Source organism: Callithrix jacchus, chromosome 1 (assembly GCF_049354715.1).
Source record: "Callithrix jacchus isolate 240 chromosome 1, calJac240_pri, whole genome shotgun sequence".
Taxonomy (NCBI): domain Eukaryota; kingdom Metazoa; phylum Chordata; class Mammalia; order Primates; family Cebidae; genus Callithrix; species Callithrix jacchus.
The window spans coordinates 1,885,457-1,910,388 of record NC_133502.1 but is presented as its reverse complement, the minus strand read 5'-3'; the positions used below and the strand labels follow the sequence as shown (position 1 = coordinate 1,910,388).

Genomic DNA, 24,932 nt, shown 5'->3' with positions numbered 1-24,932 from the left:
ATTTGCAACCTACTTACTGACAGTAGTGTTTCAATGAAATAACTGGTTTCCTTGGCAATAAAATTTTCTCTAAAACTTAGGAAATGATCGGTCCATTTACTTGCAGTCAGATATGTATGAAAATAATTCCAATGGAAGAGCTAATCAAGATAGCATTTACTAGTTTTATATTTAGCCCACCTTCTCCCATTATTCATTAATTAGTTTCATAATGGCTTTTTAGTGCCAAAAAGAACAATTTCTTGAGTTGGAAAGGAACATAATTTATCTGGTTCGGCTTTACTTTTCTGGGTTAAATACTTGACCAAAAGCTACCTCTTTAGAGCTGCTTTATTTCAGAAAGATCTGAAGGTCTTTAAAGGATCTACTTTATTTTACAAAGATACTGGTAAATGCACAAGAAGCTGATAACACCCTCAAGTGGTAAGGAATGTGCCCAACAGGTGCTCTAAAGATACAAGCTCTGTGAGTGTCAGGATCTGAGGTTTCCTTCTACTCATCTCTTTCAGCAAGAGAACCGTAAGTTTAAAATAAAAACATTATTACCTACGTGTAGGTTTTATTTCCCAGCCTCACTTGCAGCAGACACAGCCAAGTGAATAAATTCTGTCCAATGATGTTAGTTAATGAGATTTAGGCAAACTTTGGATCATGTAAAATAGATTAAAAAAACAAAAACCCTTGTCACAGATATGTTGGTAAATTAGCATTAAGTATACTGTATATCATATCATTTCTTTGGTTAGAAGTGCCAGATAGTAAATATGTCAGCTATATAGGCCATATGACCACTGTCACAACTCAAATCTGCCATTGTAGCACAAAATCAGGCATAGGCAATCCATAAAGAAATAGACAATGATTGAAGACATTTGTATAACTGCTTTTCAATAAAACTTTATTGACAGAGAGAAACAGCAGGTCCTATTTAGCTCATGAGCTACTTTGCCAACCTTTGCTTTATAGAATGCAGGCACAAGATCGTGGAGAAAACCTGAATGTCAGGATGACCTTTTAAAGCAGAACTTCTCCAGACTACACAATTCAACTCAAGACAGTTATAGAAGAGGGAAAGTTAAGCTTTCATATTTTTAAACCATTTCATTTTGAAGTCTCTTGGTAATAGCATTTTAGCCTATCCAGATCTCATTACACCTCTTCTATTTAGAAAATTATAAAAATTTAAAGCCATTTTCCCATCATTCTCTAAACACTTATTTCTTTTTTTTAAGAATATGAATTAAAAATTTATTAATTACAACATGAACTGTAAATGGCCTAAATTTTCAAAGTGAAATGTATAGATTATCAGATTAGATAACAAAACAAAATTCAGCTATATACTGCACATAAAAAACATATTTTAATTAGTAAGACACAAATAGTTTAAAAGTAAAATAATGAATTAATTAGCTGAATTTAGCCATTCCACAATGCATACATATATCAAAATACATATTGTACACCATAAACACATACATTTTTTTAATTTTTTATTGCATTTTAGGGTTTGGGGTACATGTGCATAATGTGCAAGACAGTTGCATAGGTACACACATGGCAGTGTGTTTTGCTTCCTTTCTCGCCTTCACCCACATTTGTCATTTCTTCCCAGGCTATCCCTCCCCAGCTCCCCCCACCCCACTGGCCCTCCCCTTTTCCCCCCAATAGACCCCAGTGTTTAGTACTCCCCTTTCTGTGTCCATGTGTTCTCATTTTTCATCACCCGCCTATGAGTGAGAATATGTGGTATTTCATTTTCTGTTCTTGTGTCAGTTTGCTGAGAATGATGTTCTCCAGATTCATCCATGTCCCTACAAACAACACAAACTCATCATTTCTGATTGCTGCATAATATTCCATGGTGTATATGTGCCACATTTTCCTTATTTCTCTCAACCTTTTCATTGCTCTATGTCTACCTCATGTTTATAACAACTTTTATTCAAAACTCTTTTATAGAAATTATTATGTTGTCTTATAATTTTGTAGTTTTTATTAATACAGTCATCCCCCAGAATATACTGGGATTGGTTCCAGGACACCTCGGTATACACAAATCCACAGTCAACCCTGTGGAACTCATGAATAGGAAAAGTTGGCCCTCCATATACATGAGTTTTACATCCACAAATACAGGAGTTTTTATTCAAGTTTGGTTGTAAAACAGTATATGTGGATCCTCAGAGTCCAAACCTGTATTGCTCATGTTCATATAAGCTTTAAATTACTTACCCATGTATTTCAAGTTCCATCACATTTGCTAACATTTAACCTTGACTTTTTGTCAATATTCTGATTCCATATACTTTTATACAACAGATAAATAATTCTTTATAATCAGGAAATACATCCAACAGAAAACTAGCCTATCTTCTGTGACCCAGCTTCTGGGTCAGTATAAATATTTGTATAGTTAGAAGCATTTGTTTTCTTAAGCAAATAGACGGTATACAACCAATCCCTAATAAAATGATAAGCATTTAATATTTAATTTTCATTGCTATCAAACCATAGGTATATATTTCTCTTCTTACAACAAAAAAGAAATTCCAACTAAACCTTCTGTAACCATGAATAAGTGAAAAGGCCAGTCATCCGTAAGAAACACTGGAGCAGCCATGAGTTTATATTTGTCATGGATCATTTTAACTAAACTGAATGTTTCTAATCAATTAAATGGAATTACATATACATTAATCAGAAATAAAAATACAGTAGTATCATACTCATTAATTTCCAAAACTCAATACCACTATCTTCAAACTAGGTACTAAAGCTAAATATAAAAGACATACAATTAAGCAATTCTGGCAAATTACATACTTTAATCTTTTTCATATTAAAACTTGTTTAATGCAGTTTCATATACTCAACAAGTATTGATTATAGTCTATGTACTTTTTTTTTGAGACACAGTCTCACTCTGTTGCCCAGGCTGGAGTGCAGTGGTGTAATCTCAGCTTACTACAACCTTCACCTCTTGGGTTCCTGCCTCAACCCCCCCAACAGCTGGAATTACAGGTAGGCACCACCATACCTGGCTAATTTTTGTATTTTTATTAGAGATGAAGTTTTACCATGTTGGCCAGGATGGTCTCAAACTCTTGACCTCGAGTGGTCCTCCTACCTTGGCCTCCCAAAGTGCTGGGATTACAGGCATGAGCCACTGCACCCGACCTCTATGTACATTTTTGAGTTTGTCTATAGGACATCTCTGGGAATATTCTAATCTTTTCTGTAAATGGATTACCAGGCCAACCAGCTACTGCAATTACCCAGAACAATATGTCACCCCTGGTTTGACTATGAGGCTCATCCCTCTCATATTCATACAATTTCCCTGCTTGATGAATGACTCAGAAAAATAACAGCAGAGTAGGAATCTTATTGAAATTAGCACCATCATATAATTGTTTTTTGTCTGTCATTTATTCCTCTTTTCTTGGCATCTCAATATCAGTATCTAGATACCAGGTGCATATAAAGTTGCAATTTATAGATTTTTAGAAGCCTGGATCAAAACAGTATGTTTACATATTTTTTAAAAATGATGCATAGGATTTATTTGTATGATATTATCATTGGAAACTAGTTTGAAATAAAAATTCAAATACTAATTTAATATTATCAACATATTTTAGGGTAGAAAACTCAGAGTAAGCAGTTACAAAATTAGTAATTCAAGCATTCACACTGTCATGGTAATTAATAGAAAATCAGATTTCAGACAGAAATTGGGACATGAAGTATACAATTACAATCAGAAATAGATGCAATGATCTTTATACCTAGATTGGTTCTGCATCATATCTCAAAATAATCATGAATTTTTTGTCAACTGGACAAAAAATCCATCACATTATGGATTTTCAAATAAATTACTTCGTGAGTTTTCTATTTAATAAATCAAATATAGAAAGTTTTTACCATGTATTTTAATTTAAAAATTAAATAAAACATGTAATTCTGTGATAAAATATATTATTCTGGAAATATAATACTATATTTGACTTTGTCTAATTTTGTATTCCTTAAGAAATCCCTTATATCTAAAATCATATTCATTTTTGTATTATGATTTTATTTATTGCACTTATAAATATCATTACTACCATTAGAACAACTATGTATCACTGTATATAAACATGGAGAGATATTAAGACATGTCCACTTGGACTTCTGCACCTGTTCATCTGTGTGCTCCCCATCCTGTAACAGGTTTGAACAGTGGAAGTGACCTAACAGATGAGCCGCACCCCTGTCTCATGTCCTGTGAGAGAAGTCAGGAAACTCCCCTTTCAATGCTGCCTTACACAGTGAACACTATTGGACCTATTATATGTATTTCCAAGCATTGATTAGTTAGGATAACTTTTTGGGTAAGCAATATTAATTCTAACTCAAACTGGCTTTAATAAAATGAAACAATTATCTTACTAAACTGGAAGTCTAAAAGATGGACAATGGTTAAACCAGAGTATATGTGCCTCTTGGCCCAATGAGAGTTGCAAGGATAAATCCATACAATGAGAAGTGCAGAATTTCAATGAAATCACCAAACTGGTCACCTCTTCAATTTGCCATCCTAAACATGAGTCATTTAACCAAGCCTCCATAGATTTTTTTTTAAAAAAGTCTCCACAAACAAAGACAACAACAACAATAACAAACACTGAAGAAATAACAACAACAACAAAAACTAAAGAAAAATATTCTTTTGTGCTCATTGATTAGAAAGATTGTAATAGGAAGAACCATTTGCTGGTAGAAATCACCCAGGGGAGAGGATTTGAGACTCCTGTGGTTTCAGAAGAAATAGTGGGAGAAAATCTACAAGAAATCCCCTTACCAAGGCTCAGCAGTGTGGAGTGTGGAACCCTTACCAAGCCACTGTGGTGGCAGGCTTTTTACATCCACAGGAGAAAGGGTACCTTGTATGGTGCTCTTGGTTGCAGTGCTTCAAAACCTGAGTTCATGTCATCAAATACCCCGGGAAATTCTAGGACTAATAACTTCTAATGAATTATTATTCTACTTAAATCAGATAAAATCTTAGACTATTGATTTATGTAGACTGAAAAACTGTTTCTTTAAACTGATAAGAACAAATTATGATATGTGTGAATCGCCACACCAATTATTGTTCTAAATAGTAAACCATGTACTGACAGTAATTTGCTTATTAAAAAAACTTTAGATATTATAAAAATGATAATATAATTTCCTGCCAAGTCACATGAGAGTGACTAGCTCAAGATAATCTATATTTTAGAAACAAAGGAGAATTAAGTTATATTTGCAAATAATAAAAAAGGGAACATTATAAATGAGATATTGCAAGAACTAAACAGAATAAAAAAGGCTTGATTTATGAGCTATCCCTGATTCCTTAGAATAGAACCACATATATAGTTTTAATTATACTTAAAAGTGTTAATTTACCTTGCCACTTTTCTCTTTATAATGAGGCTTAAAATTCTCAGGGCTTTTGGTAAAATTCATGAAAAATCAGTTTTATATGTAATTTTCATGATTAATATGTGGATAATAATGATGGTAGTGATTAGGATAGGAAAAGGATGAAAAGAAAGACTTAAAACTTCATTCTAAAAACTTTATTTGGTTTCTTTTTTTTTCTCGAGATGAAGTCTCACTCTATCAACTAGGCTGGAGTGCAGTGATGTCATCCTGGCTCACTGCAACCTCCAACTCCCTGGTTCAAGCTGGTCCTGCCTCAGCCTCCCAAGTAGCTGAGACTACAGGCGCATGCCATCACACCAGGCTAATTTTAGTATTTTTAGTAGAGAATGGGGCTTTACCATGTTGGGCAATTGGTCTCAAATTTCTGAAGTCAAGTGATCCACCTGCCTCGGTCTCCCAGAGTGCTGGGATTACAGGTGTGAGCCACTGACCACGACCTGGTTTCTATTTTATATGATACTTAACAATCCACTTTAGGTTACAATGATGGAAGTAATATAAAGAAGAATTTCTAACAGCTTTATTGAGATATTATTTTTATACCATGCAATTAACCAAACTAGAGCGTACAATTCTATTATTTTATTGCATTTATATAGCTATGTAACCATTACTGCAATTAGTTTTAGAATATTTTCATTCACTTCAAATAAAAAAAATTATAGATAAAACATTTTATTTAGCCACTCATCATTTCATGGACATTTGGCTCATTTCTTCTTTTTCGGCTATTATGAATAATTATAATTGTGAATAGCTGCTGTTAACATTAATGTATAAGTGTCTGTATGGACATACGCTTTCACTTCTCCTGGCACTATTTCAATACTGGAATTGTTGAGTAATATGATAATTTTATCTTTATCATTTTGGGGAAGAGCCAAATATTTTTCAAAAATGGTTGTATCATTTTTTTTTACAAGTAACATGAGAGTTCAAAATTCTCCTCATTCTCGCCATCATTTATTAATGTTCATCTTTTTAATGACAACCTTCCAAGTACATGAGACAGAGTATCTCATGTAGTTTGGTGTGCAATTCCCTAATGACAGTGCTATCTGGTATCTTTTCATTTGCTATTTGTATATCGTCTTTGGGGAAATGTTATATTTAATCATTTATCTCTTTTTTTCTTATCGCAATGTATATTATAAAAGCCTAATAATTCAATGGTAATTTTAATTGATCTACAAGTCATAAATGTTATCTTTTAACAAAACATTATATTTTATATAAATTAACAGGAGTTTCAAAATAAAATTAGTTATTGTACCTATTTTTCTAGTACTTTTCATTATCTGTAATCACTGAAAGTACAATTTATTGATCTGGTACTTCATGTTGAATGTATGAAAATTTTCTTTACTTGATTAGTCTATTAAATTGACACAGAATAATTGTAAATATTCATGAGGTACATTATGATATTTTGATACATGTATACAATGTGTAATAATCAAATCAGGGCAATTAGCACATCAATCATCTCAAACATTCATTATTTCTTTTTGTTGGGAACATTTAAATCCTCTCTTCTAGCTATGAAGAAATATGCAAAAAAAATTATTAACTATAGTCACCCTACAGTGCCATTGGACACTGTAATTTACTCCACAAAGCTGTCATTTTATATCTATTATCCCATCTCTCTGATGATAGTAATGATATTTGTATAAGTGCAATGAATAAAAGCATAATTTAAAATAAATATGACGTTAGAAATGAAGGATTTCTTAAATAATACAAAATCAGACAAAGTCAAATATAGTAATATATTTGCCCAGAATGACATATTTTTATCACTGAATTACATGTTTTATTTAACTGTTTAAATTAAAATATGTGGTTTAATACTTTCTATGTTCAGTTAAATAGAAAACTCATGAAGTAATTTATTTGAAAATCAATAATGTGGTCTGCACGATTATTTTGAGATATGATGCAGAACCAATCTATGTATAAAGATCATTACATCTATTTCTGATTGTAAATGTATACTTCATGTCTCAATTTCTACCTTAAACTTGCCTCATCCACCTCGCTTCCCAGTATCTAGTAACCACAATCCTACTCTTGACTTTAATGATTTTTTTTTTTTTGGTTAGCACCATATGTGAATAACAATATATGTTATTTATCTTTCTGTGCCTGATTTATTTCACTTGACATAATGCCTTCCAGACTCCTGAATGTTGCTACAAATGATAGGATTTTATTCTTTTTAATGCCCCAATAGTATTCCATTGCATATATATACTACAAATTCTTTATAATTCATCCACTGATGAACACATAGGTTGATTCCATTTCTTGACTATTGTGACAAGTTTTGCAACAAACATGGAAATTCACATATTTCTCTGACATACTGATTTCATTTCCTGTGGATGTATACTATTAGTGGAATTGCAGGATCATATGGTAGTTCTATTTATATATTTTATAAAAAATATCTATATCTATATTATTTTTATAGTAGCCATATTAATTTACATCTCCCCAAATACAAAACAATTAATAAAATAAGTCCTTATATAAATAATAAACTTCCATGAGAATAGATTAAATTTCCCAATTTAATTTGCTGAATAAATTAAAAAATAAAAACAAGACCAACTACATACTGCCTGTAAGAAACTCAGTTAACCCATATGGACACATATAGACTGAAAGTGAAGAGATAGAAAAAAATATTCCATGAAAATAGAAATAAAAAGTAAGCAGGAATAGCTATACGTATGGCATATAAAACAAACTTTATGTAAAAGACAGTAAAAAGCAATAAAAAAGGTCGTTATATAATAAGAAAGAGACTAATTAAGCAAGAGAATATAACAATTATAAATATATATGCATCCAATACAAAAGCACCAGATATATAAAGTAAATACACATAAAAGTTATGTATCTATAGCATAATATATAAGCTAATATTATTCCATTTAAATGGAGAGATAAACTCCAATACAGTAATTGTAAACTTCCACACCTCATTCTCAGCATTTAAAGATAAGCATTATAAATCATAAACTCACCAAAGAATCAAGTAAAAAGAAATGAAACACAGCAAATCCTATGAGATACAGCAAAAAATAGTACCAAGAGGGAAGTTTATATGCATGCAAATAAGGGAATGAGAGAAACAAGAACATACTGTAGGATGGAATGGGGGGGAGGGTTAGGATTAACAAATCACCTATTGAATACTATGCTTATTACCTGAATGAATAAAATAATCTGTACAACAAACCCTCACAAAATGCAATTTATATAACAAAACTGCACATGTATCCCTGGGACTAAATTAAAAGTAAAAAAAAAAAAAAAAAAAAAAAAAAAAGAATACATCGAAAAAGTAGAAAAATTTTTACCATTTGGAATAGCTATATTTACCTAATGTCTGTACTCTCACTATATCTAGTAAGTAACTAACTTGATTTTAATTTTACAGGCTCATAGGTAGAAGAGATTTGCCTTGTCTCAGATGAGACTTTAAACTGCGGAATTTTGAGTTAATGCTGAAATGAGTTAAGACTTTGAGGGACTGTTGAGAAGGCATAATAGATTTTGAACAAGCGATTTGGGAAGGGTCAGGGGCAGAATGATATGGTTTGGCTGTGTTCCCACCAAAATATAATCTTAAATTCCCACATGTTGTGGGAAGGTCAGGGTGGGAGATAATTGCATCAAGCGGGCAGGTCTTTCCTCTGCTATTCTCACAATAGTGAATAAATATCATGAGATCTGATGGTTTTGTAAGAGGGAGTTTCCTTGCAAAAGCTCTCTAGTTGCCTGCTGCCATCCATGTAAGATGTGACTTGCTCCTTTTTGCCTTTTGCCATGATTGTGAGGCTTACCCCAGCCACATTGAACTGTAAGTCCATTAAACCTCTTTCTTTTTTAAATTGCTGAGTCTCAGGTATATCTTTTTCAGAGTGAAAACAGACTAATACACATCCCAAAATGCATTGTTGCAAGCATTGCTACATATATATTTATATGTCTTTGAAACATAAGAGAAGAGAATAGGAATGTATGTATAGAGTTGTTACATTAATTTTCTCTTTTAGAATTCCCAGGTCTCTGAACTCTGTGGATTCAAATTTCCATTTTTTGTCATTTTCTCACTTTACTAAAACATTGCATCAATTCAACTCCGTTGTGCTGTTATGTTCAAATATATTAAATTTCTATGTGATATGGACATAATATCATTATACCTATGGTTTATGCATTTTTTGAAATCAGTGAAGAGAAAAGGCAGAAAAAAGTCTAATTATACTACTTTATATTCTAGCCAGCATCTAGTGTGTCCTACAGAATTACTTATTCTGACATTCTATTTCAGGTGAACAATATCACCACTTTAGGTCACTTGACTTTTGCCTGAAAAACTTTATGACATATTTGCTAATAATAAATTCTATCAACTTTTGGTTATCTGGGAATATCACTATTTCACCTTCATTTTGGCTAATTTTGCTAAATATTCTTGTTTGACTTTTTTTTTTCTTTCTTGAGCACTCTGAATATATTATTCCACTGCCTTCTGGCCTCCATTGTTTCTTTTAAGAAATCAGTAATTTTTCTTCCTAGTGTTCATTTGTATAAAATATGTCATTTTTCTCTTACTGTTTTTGTGACAGTCTGCTAGAATTTGGCTTTCAATATTTTTACTATGATTTGTCTCCATGTTGATCTCTTTATGCTTATCCCACATGGAGCTCACTGTGCTTCTTTGGATGTATAAATTAATGGTTTTTATCAGATTTTGAAAGTTTTAATGCATTATTTATTATAACATATTCTGCTCTCCTTTCTTTTTCTTCTATTGCACATATGCTGGTATGTTAACAGTGCACTACATTTTTCTGAGGTTCTGTGCATTTTCTCTATTATCTTTCTCTCTATCTTTCACATTGCATAATCCCCATCAATCCATCTTCAAACTGACTGATTCTTCTGCCATCTCATAACTAGTGTAAAACACCTCTAGTATGCTGTTACTAGAGGTGTCATCAGACATAAAACCATAAAAACCCTAGAAGAAAACCTAGGCAAAACCATTCAGGACATAGGCATAGGCAAGGACTTCATGACTAAAACGTCAAAAGCCAAAATAGACAAATGGGATCTAACTAACTTCCAGAGCTTCTGTACAGCAAAAGAAACAATCATTAGAGAGAAATGGCAAATTTTTACAATCTTCCCATCTGACAAAGCAGTAATATCCAGAATCTACAAAGAACTAAAACAGATTTGCAAGAAAAAAACAAACAAACTCATCCAAAAGTTGGCGAAGGATAAGAACACACTTTTCAAAAGAAGACATATATGAGGCCAACAAACATATGAAAAAATGCTCATCATCACTGATTTTTAGAGAAATACAAATCAAAACCACATTGAGATACCACCTCACACCAGTTAGAATGGCGATCATTAAAAAATCTGGAGACAACAGATGCTGGAGAGGATGTGGAGAAATAGGAACACTTTTACACTGTTGGTAAGAATATAAATTAGTTCAACCATTGTGGAAGACAGTGTGGCACTTCCTCAAGGACCTAGAAATAGAAATTCCATTTGACCCAGCAATCCCACTACTGGGTATATACTCAAAGGATTATAAATCATTCTATTATAAAGACACATGAACATTAATGTTCATAGAGGCACTATTTACAATAGCAAAAACCTGGAACCAACCCAAATGCCCATCGATGATAGACTGGACTGGTATCATACCCAGGTATTGTCCTCCACTAATTGCCAGATGATTGCCCTCATATTTGTGACAATATATAAGCTAATGCATTGTTCCACCATCTGATTCAATTAAACTTAGTCTTCTTTGCAGCATGTGTCTTTCTAGCCAGCTTCTGGTGCTTTTCTGACCATAGGAGGGTGCTTTTTAGTTACCTCCTCTGTGAATTTTGTTGTTGTTGAAGTTTTACTTATTCTACCATTTTATATAAAAACCTATGGAACTCTCTGCTATTACAGTTTGTCTTTCACCTTAGACAGAATCTCTGCAAAACTGCTCCAGAACATGGGTAGTGACAGCAGCTGCTTCTCATAGAGCAATAGCCATCCTTTATATCTAGTGGTGGTGATAGATTGGTCTTCTCTGGTCCAGTGGTCCCTCTGGTGCAGAAACTCTGTCCAGTGAGTGATCTGGCTGAAAGGTGATCAGGACCTACTATGTCTTTCTTATCACAGTTGTGAAGAAAGGCTTCCTTCTCACTAGCAGTATCTGGGGAGGTGGAAAGCCATACTTGTCTCAACCACGTTTGTCTCATAGAGACCATATTCAACAAGGAGGTTGGGTAGATGAGAAATACTGGCAGCCGACTCCTCCTGAAGAAATACCATCCTACTCAACCAAGATCTAGAGAGAGCCACAAAAGATTACTGTTCTTACGAACTTTTAGAGGACACTATGGAATAAATGTGTCTTCTTTTGATAAATTTCCTTAGCTAAAATAGTTATTTTTAAAATTATTTTCTTCAGTTACCTTTTTTGAAGAGGGCCCTCAAATATTCTCTCACATTATTCTGTAAGTACTTCTCTGGGATAATTCTTTAATGCATATGGCATATCAAAAGAAGAAATATTCTACATGAAATAGAAGTCAAAGTAACACCAATAGCTCATGAAATGTACAAATCATGCTGTAAATACTGGAGCAGCTGTCTTTATAGCCAACTTTTAATGATTTCTGACCATAAGAAAGCATTTTCACTAGAAATGGTACTAATGGTTTCTTTTTTAAATATAAACTATATTTTATGTTTCTAATCATTTTCTGGATATAAATTATCAGATTATTGTGTAAAATTGTTATGTGTAATTGTATAGTATAATTAATGTGCAATTTTCCTTTAAAACTATTTCATTGATATCATAATACCTTAGAACAGCACTATTCAATATAACTTTGTGTAATGTAACATTGTGTCTTCATTGTCCAACATGGTATACATTAAGTACAAATACTAATTGGCTACATGGATAAATAGTTGGTAAAACTGAGAAAATTAATTTTAATTTCTTAAAATTCTAATTTACCAGCCACATATGGCTACTGGGTAAAGTATCAGATGTTATAGCCTGAGACTATGCAAGAGAACATAACTTCAGGTATAAGGATATTTGGATGCTCTACAATTCTGTAATTATATAGCTCCACAAAGTCTCATGGTTGTTGGCTATTATCACCTTACATTGACAAATCAGGGAAGGTCTGTGAACTACTTAAATGTGCTTTCTTTCAGTCAAGGAAAAAGAGAAAATGATGAACTATGAGCTCAATTGCAGCATTCAACTGTGAAGATTAAAATGCTTTGTGACTTTTTGGAAGAAATACTATTTTTATATACTCACTATTATAATTACATAGTTAACAATAACATGCATGATAAAATATTAAAGACATTAAGGTGGTATTAATACTATTGATACTCTAATAAATTCAGTTAGTACTGTCTAACTGTATTCAATTTTTTTTCTAATAATCTTTGTCTCAGACAACGATTTACAGCTTTGAGGTTCTGATGCTTTAGAGGTTTGGTTTATACAAATTCTTAACAGACTGTGGTTTCTTAAATAAAAGATATTATGTATTATGCAGAAATTCATTCCCTCAATGCCCAGAATCATGCTTCATTCAAAACAAACATTTGATAAATTGTGTTTCTCAGTTTATTAATGCAAATATATACTCTGAATAAACAAGTATATTTAACAACCATAAATCTGATATATGAAGTATATTGAGTGCTTAGGAATAACAAATACCTTTTCTTAGATTCCTTTAGACCATATGAAATATTTTTAAAAATGCATTTTCCCTTCAAGCTAGTAACAGCATCCACAGTAAGAACTCAGATCCTCTTATGGTATCCTGTACGACGATGAGAAGGGTGTAATAGTAGCCTTGGTGAAAAAAGAAATATAATGAGCATTCTCCAGCAAGTGCTTTCCTCAGCAGGATGGCCACATAATTATGAGAAAATACGATAAGCTTACAGTTATGGTACAGTTTATCTGGAACTTCCTGTTATTGACTGTGTGTGCTAAACAACTATCTTTGTCAGGCAAACGTGATTATTACAAACTAAATAAAAGGAGGGAAAAGACAGTAAAAATAAAGTGGGTATACTGAGTCTGTATCTCCTTATAACTTTTCTCAGTATCAACTAACACCCTTTAGTGTTCAATACCAAATCTCTCAATAAGATAATAAAACAAAGATAAATTATATAGTATAGAAATACTACCTACATGATATCTGTTTTTGTTTATTTCAAAAACACAGAAAAAGTTCCTAATGCCATTGTGTACAACTATTGCTTTAGAGTTTTTTATCACAGTAAAATAATTTGTTCGGCATGGCAGAATAATTAGGGACTATAATTTTCTCTTACATTCAACGTGTATTTATAAAAGTTTAGTGTGAAATTGGCATCAGTTGTTCTATGGCAGTGTTCTAAAAGCTAGATAAGTGGAGGTCACGAATATTTTCAAGGTTGTATGGAGAGTCAGCATGTTCCTGTTAGAAAAATCACAAGGCTATGAACCCAAAGACAAAGGATGTAATATCTTGTGTACATTGGAAAGGAAGAAAGCTTGAGTCATATAAATGAAGGTAGGAGTTGGATGAAGAAGGGTGTTATGGTGCTCTTTAAGACACTTGAACTTCACAGGAATGGCAATGGGAGCTATTAAACAAATTTACACAAGATGCTTGCATGCTTATATTTGCACTGTAGGAAGATCAGTGTGTCAATTTGAAACTGGGCCAGTTGTTCCACAGAACTGATGTTTACAGTTTGTTAAATAAACATAGAAATTGATTTCCCCAGTCTTAAAACTTAAGAATCTTACATTTGTGTCAACCATCAGGAAATCAACCATCAGGCCTCCCAGAGAGTATTAAGAAAGTGAAACTTACCAGATCACTTCATCTATACAATGAGATGACTGATCCCTCACCTGTCAAGACTGCCTAACTCATCTCCTGCTTCCGATGGGCCAACTTCTCTTCCATCCTACTCCCTAATTCCTGTGCTCTCACACAGAGTTACATTTCTTCTGTGCTATAATATGTAAACCCCAAATTCTAGTCCATCTAGGAGACAAATTTGAAACTGATCTGTTCTCCTTGGCTATAGCATCCAAATAAATCCTCCCCTGACCACACTTTCTATTGCATTTGACTTTCTGTGCTGTGAGCAATGGGAACTAGACCAAAATCCTGGTGTTTCAGCAACAAATTGTGTAACATCTGTTGAGATAGGTAATTCTGTTCGAGGAAGAAAAGTTTTTGGCAGAAGAAACTTTTTATATTAAAACTTATGGTCATTAATATTTAATCTGAAATAATGAAATAGTTATTTGGATATAATGCTCAGAATTATTTCAACATTAATTCACATTTTGGTTTATAGATTGATGAATATCTTTTTCAATATATTTATTTATTTAATGAATATATATGTGTGTGTGTGTGTGTAATACAAATAACGAAAATGTGTTTTGCAGATTTTCTTGTTTTAAATTCTTGCTTCTCAATTTTTTGTATAGTTTATATTAATTAATGTATTTTTTGGCACAGTCTCACTCTGTGTCAGCCCTGGCTGGAGTGCAGTGGCATGATGTGGGCTCACTGCAAACTAACCCTCCCAGGTTCAAGTGATTCTCCTACCTTAGCTCCCCGATTGATAACATCAGAGCAACTAGCAATATCTATTTCTCACCCCAAGTTTTGCAACAAGAAGAAAAATATTAAAAATGAACCAATATTATGCAAAGAAAGTAATTGTTTGCTAATATCATCATAGTTACATGTAGACTAAAAAAATTAGGCCGGGCGTGGTGGCTTACACCTGGAACCCCAGCACTTTAGGAGCTGAGTTAGGGGGATCATTTGAACCCTGGAGTTCGAGACCAGTCTGAGGAACATGGAAAGACTCCATTTCTTCAAAAAATACAAAAATTAGCTAGCTATGGTGGTGTAGACCTGTAGTCCCAGCTATTTGAGAGGCTGAAGTGGCATGTCCAGGTGGAACATAAAGAACATCTTCATCCTTCTTGCCTGGTTCACTCCATCCGCATGATGTAGCCCATCAGTGGGGAACCCAGACTTCCATGACCCAGATGGTGGCTGTCCGTATGTGAAGGCATTTTCAGTAGCCCTTGGCAAAGTGGCCTTTGTTAGAACAGCTAGAGAGTACTTCCCCACTGGTTCTCTACTGGCGTAGCAGTCTCAGTTTGTTTTGTGTGGGTATTGGTTCAATAGAACAAAACAAATCTTTAATTTTGTGCATGAATATTGTACCACAAGTAACTCTTTTCATGCCTCATCCCCTAAAGAAGCTGTGTCACTTGCCAAGACTCATTCCTTAACATATGCTCCAACACAGCCTTTAATTTTAGAAAACAGACCTTTGAGAAAACAAACCTACATACACCATACACCAATATTTTTATTATAAATAATAAAGTTAAAATAATAAAATGTTTATAATTTATTGATTGCATATTACTTAAACCATTATTTCCCTAAAATTGACCTAAGTCAACTGTACAACAACTGTAGGTTGACTTAGGTCAACTTTAGAGAAGGTTAGTTTTATGTTTTGACTTTCAGAAAAACATGTTTTCATTTAATTCAGTTTTATTGATAACATGTTTTAGTTACTGATCATATTTATTTGTTTATTGCAAAGAAAATAATCTTTACAATTTAATTATATCTTATTTTCCAAATAAGATTGTTTTTCTATAAATTTATCTTTAACACTATAGATAGCAAATATAATTCTATTTGTACAAAATAAAATGTTGTAAAAGATTTAATCCTAATTACCTTATGAGCTGCTAAGAATTATACATTAAAAAACTGTTACAGTATCCTTTCTTTTGAAGACTATTTATGTTAATTTTTTTTTTTTCATTTCCAGACATGATCTCACTCTGTAGCTCAGGCTGGAGTACAATAGTATGATCATAGCTTGCTGCAGCCTAATCTCCTGGGCTCAAGTGATCCTCCCACCTCAGCCTCTCAAATAGCTCGGACCACAGGTCTACACCACCATAGCTAGCTACTTTTTGTATTTTTTGAAGAAATGGAGTCTTGCCATATTCTTCAGTCTGGTCTCAAACACCTGGGTTCAAGTGATCCACTTAGCTCCTAACGTGCGGGTGTTACAGGTGTAAACCATCATGCTCGGCCTAATTTTTTTAGACTACATGTGACTATGATGATATTAGCAAACAATTACTTTGTTTGCATAATAATGATTGTGGAGGAAACAATAAGTAACACAAGACACGAAATAGAGAAAGTCTAAGAAAGACAGCATATTTTCATTCATTAGAATTACACTAACACCATGTGTAATGAGTTCTGCGAACTTTCTTAGTCTGTTATCATAATATTGTGACGTCTTTTCTTATCTTTATAATTTAAGCCCTTCTGTTAATTTGACTGTCATCTATTGACTGTACTGTAAGTCTAGAAATACACACAAACACACAATTTATTTTCAAAACTGTAATAACCTAGAGTGATGTCTTAGATTAGTTAATAAATCATGAAGAAATAAATCTGATAAGAAGTAAAAGATGATGGTTTAAAAATGTTACTCAAATACCTAGCATCTCTATCTCTTTTTATTCTTAAGATGTTACCTTAATATATGCTATTGTTAAAAGTGAATGCATTTATCACTCCCTTGAAGAAACAATAATGTTATAATACACATATACTTGGAATATAAAATAGATATTTGTTATTATCTAAAATAAATATATTGTGTCAATTTTTTTACTGGTTTGTATCTGTTGTTGTTCTTTAAAGCAATGCCATTTCAAACTCTGTTCAGGGATTACTTCTAGCAACAGTTTTAGCTGTGTTATTCTGATAGGACTTCCTTGGAAGTCGAAGTTTCTTTCTAATTCCCCCATGGAGTCTATGGCACACAAGGTGAGCCCTATAATCTGATATAAAGCAATACTGCAAAGATGATGTTTACCTGCATATATTTTTTACAGCCATTCTGATGTTTTGATTCTGCAGAAAACCCTTTTCCCTTTTACCCTGGGACCTTTTTTCAGCACAGTTAAACAAAGGCTTGCTCACTAGCACAGATGAGATAAAAGGATTTGTTGGACCTCCATCACATCAGGCAGGTGATGACAGATCCCCATCTATTTCCAGAACAAACTTCAGACTGGCCACAGGTAATTTCCTTACCCTGCTAAATGGCTCAGCAGACATTATGTTTCCCACAGCAGCAATCTCTAGCTTATTATTTAGCTCCATGACAGAAAAACAAGCAAAAGCTCACAGATTTTTAAAATACGAACAGACACAAAGAAAAGGAAATTCACATAGTTCTCCTGAATCTTCAAAAAGTGTTTCAACAAGCATACTAAACTATGTTCTTAAGTTGGCTTCCTCAGCTATATCATATAAATAGATAGGGATAGGGTAATGATAGGTAGATACATACATACATAGATATATCTATAAATAGATAGATATAGATGATGGACGGATGGATGGATGGGTGGGTGGATGGATAGATGCAAAGTAATACATATCTGAGCAGACACAGTGTTAGGAACATGCATTTTTAAACTTTATTAAAACAATAATTGGTCTACTCCACACATACCACTGTTGCTGAAGCAACATTCTATAAAAAAGAGAATACGTTTTGTTTGGTTTGGTTTTCTTGAGACAGAATCTCGCTCCCTTACTCAGGCTGTTGTGCAGTGGCAAGATCTCACCTGACTGCAACCTCCACCTCTCAGGTTCAAGCAATTCTCTTGCCTCAGCCTTGCAAGTAGCTGGGACTACAGGTATGTGCCACCAGACTCGACTAATTTTTGTACTTTTAGTAGAGATGGGTTTTCACCATGTTGGCCAGGCTGGTCTCCAACTCCTGACCCCAAGTGATCTGTCTGCCTCAGCCTCCCAAAATGTTGGGATGACAGGCGTGAGCCACCATGCCCAGCCTGTTTACCTTTTAAAACGTTTTTAGTTAGTAATTTTTATTTGTTTTGCTCATTGCTGTACCTCCAGAAACTAGAAAATTCCCCTGGCAAATAGCATTATCTACTAAATATTTGCTATTTGAGTGATTTATATATAAAGACAAATTGCATTTTTTTTCTATTTACCAAAAAGATTCAGTGATTCTTAGAAATGTTTTTTATTTCTGTTTTTCTAACTTTTATTTAAGTTTCAGTGGTACGGGTGCAGGTTTGTTATAAAGGTAAATTGCGTATCACAGGAGTTTACTGTACACATTATTTCATCACCCAGAAAATAAGCACAATATCTGATAGTTTTTTTCAATCCTCTCCCCATTCACCACCTTGAAGTACGCTCTCTGTCTTTTATGCCCTTCTTTGTGTCCATGTGTTCTCAATGTTTGTTTAGCACCCACTAAGTGAGAAAATGTGGTATTTGGTTTTCTTCTCCTGCATTAGTTAGTTCACTTGCAATAATGGCCTCCAGCTCCATCCATGTTGCAAAAGACACATTTATTCTTTGTTATAGTTGTGCTGTATTCCACCGTGCATGTGTACATTTTCTTCATCTATTATACCATTAGTGGGCATAGAGGTTGATTCTATGTCTTTTATGTTGCAAACAGTGCTGTGAGTAACATATACATGTATGTGACTTTATGATAGAATGATTTATATTCCTTTGGAAATATACCTAATAATGAGGTTGCTGGGTCTAAGTAGTTTCCAGATTCTTATATTGCTTATAGCAATATAAAATTTTGTTCTCAATTTCTCTCCATTAGAAGACTAATTCTAAGTGGTAATAATCAAGTGAAAATTTTGTTCTCAATTTCTCTCCATTATGAGACTAATTCTAAGTGGTAATAATCAAGTGAAAATTTTGTTCTCAATTTCTCTCCATTAGAAGATTAATTCTAAGTGGTGATATATAATCAAGTAAATTTGAGAACACAGTTTAAAAACATTTTAATATATTTCTTTATTACAGGAATTATCTGAGCTCTTCAATTGCCAACACAGATTCATGGAATTTCCAAATATACTGGAGGTCTGAATTAAAACAAAACTTCCTTTTCTTGTTTTAATGAAACTATTTAATATTTTAATTAAACCATACACATTCATTTTGTAATTTTGGAAAATATTTTATAAAGTATTGGAAAAATGATATAAAGCACTGTTAAGAGAATTGTCCTCTGTGCCTTAACTTTGCCAAAGCTACAGCCACAGATACTATGCCAAGTCAAGCAAGATGTTCACTCCATATCTAGATGCCAGAAAGAATATGGGCCAATATAAAGAACCAGTGGAAAAAACTTCTTCAGTATAATGACATAAAATAAATCCGAGGTTGTTTTTCCTTAAAAAGCACATTAATATATTCTATCATGTCTCATTTTTGAAGATGGCAGGAAAAATTGTATCATAGATAACCTAAATGCAAGGCACATATTGTGATGATAATACAAGGAAAATGATACATAATGATGAAAAGACATTTCAGGAGTTTTTTATTTATTAAAGCATTCATCCATTCAACTCATCCATTCATCCTTTCAATTATTTATCTAATATTTATTTTTTAATAAATTTATTTGGGTTATCTGTTATTGCTGAGACTTCTGCTATGGTATATATATATATATATATATATATATATATATATATAATCATCATATAAAATCATTATATATATATGACATCGGCATAGATATATATATCATAGGTATATATGCATATATATTATGTATGTGTGTGTGTGTGTGCATAAAATTAAAAAACACAAAGGAGTGCAGTGGCAACATCACAACTGAATGTCCTGGCCTCAGTGATCCTCCCACCTCAGCCTCCCAAGTAGCTGGGACTACAGGTATGCACCATGATACCCAGTTAATTTTTTGCACTTTTGGAGAGATGGGGATTTGTCATGTTGCCTAGGTTGTTCTCACACTCCTGTGCTCAAGCAATTTACCTGCCTTGCCTCCCAAAGTTCTGGGACAATGTATCCTAGCCACATTGGCAGCTAATTAGAAGGTACCCATCAAGACTGAGTGTGGGTCTGCCTCTCACAGTCCATTGACTCAACTGTTAATCTCCTTTGCTACAACCTCACAGACATAACCGGGAAAAATAGTTTGTATACTTCAATCCAATCAAGTTGACCCTCCATATTAACCATTGTAGTCACAGAGAGAGGCTCTTCGCCTTGCTCACAGACTAAAGCTTTATTCACTCTTATCAGCCAGATGCCATTACTGGGGCTGTTTGCTAACATCTTTTCTGGGATCTGGGGAAGACTTCACAATTCCTTCTCAAACTAAACCTCACAGAGGATTTTTATGGGCTATATTGCCAAGTGACTGAGGCTTGGTACATTAGAAAGCATCTAATCTACTATCTTGGAAAAATTAATATTTTAATATTTTATTTTGTTAATAATTTAATTATCAGCTTCTTTGTTTTAAGAGAATATCTTTTATATAATAACATTTTGGTCCTTGTAATTACAATTAAGGCATCATGTTAACTAAGGATAGCAGTAAAATAGTAATCTAATGTTTCATCTTACTTTTCCCAAATTTTTTATTTGAATTCAATATTATGGAGCAAAAGTTATTAAATTATTTTATCATTATAAAGTTTCATTAGAAAAATATTTTAAGCCATGCAATACATTCAAAAGCAAAAAGTTAGTATAAACATGACAACAATTAAATAGTGGAACTCTTAAGAGTTTTGCTTCTGGTTTATATAACACACTGGGAAAAAAATTAAACATATGCTATGCTCTCATAAACAAAACAATTCTGGAAAATATTGCCACTTTAGGAGAGAACACAAATACTTGAAGGCTTTAAATGTCACATTTGAAGGCAGGTATTATAAACATTAACCAACTTAAGAAGAGAATTATGGACATAGAATGAATTATGTATAAACTAATTAAAATACTTAAAAGAATTATAGAAAAAGGGATGTTATTATAGATTCCAATTTTGACAACTGCGCATTAACATAATTATACAGATGTTCTCTACAAGTTTATTTTGAATAATTTTAAAAATATTAAATATTTATATACAGCCAAAAGCTATTGGGTAAATTTTAATTCTCCACATTTTAAAATTTTATCTGCACTCTTTAAGGTTGCCTTTATCTATAAAAATAAAATGCATGAAAATAGGAGTGGTACAACATAGGAAGACTTGTCATTTTCTTTGTTCTTTTATTTACATTATGAAGTTTCTATAGTAGAAGAATCAAAAACGGACGTTTTTGTTCAGGCTTTATCAGATTTTTTTTTAAAAGGATGCATTTCTTCCTCTGAAAGAATATGCTGGTATAAAATTCTCACTTGCATGTAGATGTGAATTAATAGTAAGAAATCTGTATCTATAATACTTTTAAAGCACAACACTAGAATTATAATTAAGATATCACTTGAAACATTAGCACCTCTGTCTATGACTATTCCAGTCTGAATGCATCTTATCTCATCAACATTAGCACATTTTTGTTTAGACATCTTTATACAATGTTTATTCTGGTGTGTTCTAGAATTCCAAAAGATCTGAATAGGTTTTCCACAGCCAGAAAGTAAAATTACTCATTTGGCAAAATATGAGAGAAGCATATTTTAAAGATATACATAGAAACAACTTTTTCTAAGACTCTGAGATTTCTCATAGAAATAAATATTTATCTTTCTTGAAAATGATTTGTCCATGTCATAGCCCCCAAACATCTTAGAAAAGTCTATCATAAAGCAAGATCAAAATAAGTGATTTATAAATTAAAAAGTAAATGGATAAGGCAGTGTATTATTTCATTCTCAAAAAGTTAAAAAGAACTACCCGAGTGTGTAATTTATAAGGAAAAGGGGTTTAATTGAATCACAGTTCTGCATGGGTGAGGATGCCTAAGGAAACATACAATCATGGTGGAAGAGGAAGAGGCATGTCTTACATGACAGCAGACAAGTGAGAGCAAGTGCAAACACAGGAAAAACTACCATTTATAGAACCATTATATCTTGGGAAAATTCACTTACTATCACAAGAACAGTACTGGGGAAATTGTCTCCTCCCACCAGTTCTTTTCCTAAACACTTGAGCATTACAATTCAAGTTGAATTTTGGTTGGGGATACAAAGAATAACCATATCATTCCACTCACGGCCCCTCCCAACCTCTTGTCCTCAGGTTTCAAAATCAATCATGCCTTCCCAATAGTCCCCCAATGTCAATTAGTTTCAGCATTAACTTCAAAGTGCAAGGCCAGTGTCTCAACTGAGACAAGGCAAGTTCCTTTCACCTATGAGTCTGTAAAATTAAAAACACGTTAGTTACTTCCAAGATACAATGATAGAACAGAAATTGGAAAATTGTGAATTGGTAGATGAATGAATAAACTCTAGTACCTACAGACAATGGCATAACATTCAGTGCTAAAAGTAAATAAGCTATCAAACTATGAAAAGACATGGAGGAACCTTAATACATATTTACTAAGTGAAATTAGCCAATCTGAAAAAGGATGAATTCCATATTATTTCAACTAAATGACATTCTGGAAAAGACAAAACTACAAAGATAGTAAAAAAAACAAAAAAAAGGTCAATGGTTGCCAGGAGTTGTGGCAAAGGGGTTAAGGCAGTGCACAGACTAATTTTAGAATATGTAAAACATTCTATGTGATACTATAATGGTGGATACATATCATTATTCATTTCTCCAAACCCATAGAGTGTGCAACACCAAGAATGAACCATAATGTAAACTGTGAACTTAGGGTGATAATGATGTGTCTACGTAGGTTCTTCAATTACAACTAATGTGCCACTAGGTGAGGGGTGTTATTAATGAGGGAATGTGCAAAGGAGAAACACAGGGTAAGTGGGATATCTCTGTACTGTTCAATTTTTGTTTTCAATAAAACTGCTCTATGAAAATAAAGTTTAAAAATACTTTTAAAAAGAAATTAGCATTTACCTGTTGAATTTTTATCATCCCACATTACATTCATGCTGTCATTTGAGCTTTATTTCACTTCCCAAATTAAGATAATCATAAATACATCTCCCAAAAAATCCAAAGATACCGTAGCCGACAAATATGGAAAATAAAGTATACTTCAAATGTAAGGTCATCACATGTATAAAACACTTAATGCTGATTATAATTATAGTTTGAACTCGGGACAAGCATTTAAATGGCATATTTTAATTCACTCATGTCAAAAGGAGACAATGCATCAATTTAAAACATAAAACTGAAGGAGGTAGCTGGCTTAGCCAAATGCTTAACCTTTTAGGAAATATATTATTTATCTATTTAGCAGAGCCACATTTTGCATTAGAATAGAAAACAGCATAAAATATATATACTAGATAAAAAATTTCAAGTTTTATTATCGGTATCTTTATTGTAATTGTACAGCAAGCATTATAATACATAACTGAATAAGGCTTCTATCCACAGTATTACAGTCCTGATTTCTTTGATAACTAAGTGGATAATAACTGGAAATAATTTTAGAATACAAATACAAATATTATGAGATCTGAAGGCTTGAGAAACTATTATGCATTGAGAAAATTAAAATAAAAATTTAAAAATTCTCCACAGAGGTTAAAAACCCCAAATAAACAAAATGTTTGCTTTGGTAACTTAGAGAGAGAAAAATATTTACTTAAAACTAATCAGAATACACTGATAATCAGTATGAAGAAACCATTATGCAGTGGATAATTTAGCGAGAGGATTTCAAATGCCTCAATATATATGTTAAAGAAAATTGCATCTGTTTTTCCCAAAATTGTTTTGATTTGTTCCTTTTTTACATATATGACTTCTACTGTTTTTTGGTAGATGTTGTTTGAAAACAGTTTTCTTGGTCATATATTTGAAAATCTGGTTAACTAATGTGAAATAAATCCCCCAAATCTTTACACAATTAATGATTCAAAGATGGGATAACATATACTGTATATAATATACTTTGCAAAATCAATTGCTACAATAATTTTGATAGAAATTCTACCTGAAATAGTAATAAAAATGCCTGTTTTGGGAAGATATGTACAATCCTGATTTTTACGGCAGCCTAAGATATATGTATTGTAATATTTTAAATTTTTATATATGTCATTCAAAGTCTAGTGTATTTATATCATTATTATTTCTCTATTGATAAATATGAGAAAATACCTATCCAAGAGCAATAGTAGATATTTGTATCGAAAGGCTACTACTCATTACTGTAGAATAAAGTAATGTTATTTATATATAGCTAATTCTCATTATTTGCAGCAGTTGTGGTTTATAGAATCACTACAAACACTGAATTTTGGAATACTGATCTATTGCATCTTGAGAAAGTACAAGAGTAGAACCCT

At 32.7% G+C, this 24,932-nt stretch overlaps 1 protein-coding gene across 1 annotated transcript in view; it reads right to left on the bottom strand.

Moving 5' to 3' along the window:
* Positions 1-1,668: 1,668 nt before the first annotated feature.
* LOC144581491 (uncharacterized) overlaps positions 1,669-24,932 on the bottom strand; it is a 241,027-nt gene continuing 217,763 nt past the window's right edge. Inside the window, exon 4 of the mRNA XM_078365722.1 lies at positions 1,669-1,814. Coding sequence (XP_078221848.1) covers positions 1,682-1,814 — 133 coding nt within the window. The 3' untranslated portion in view covers positions 1,669-1,681. The remainder of the gene's footprint in view (positions 1,815-24,932) is intronic.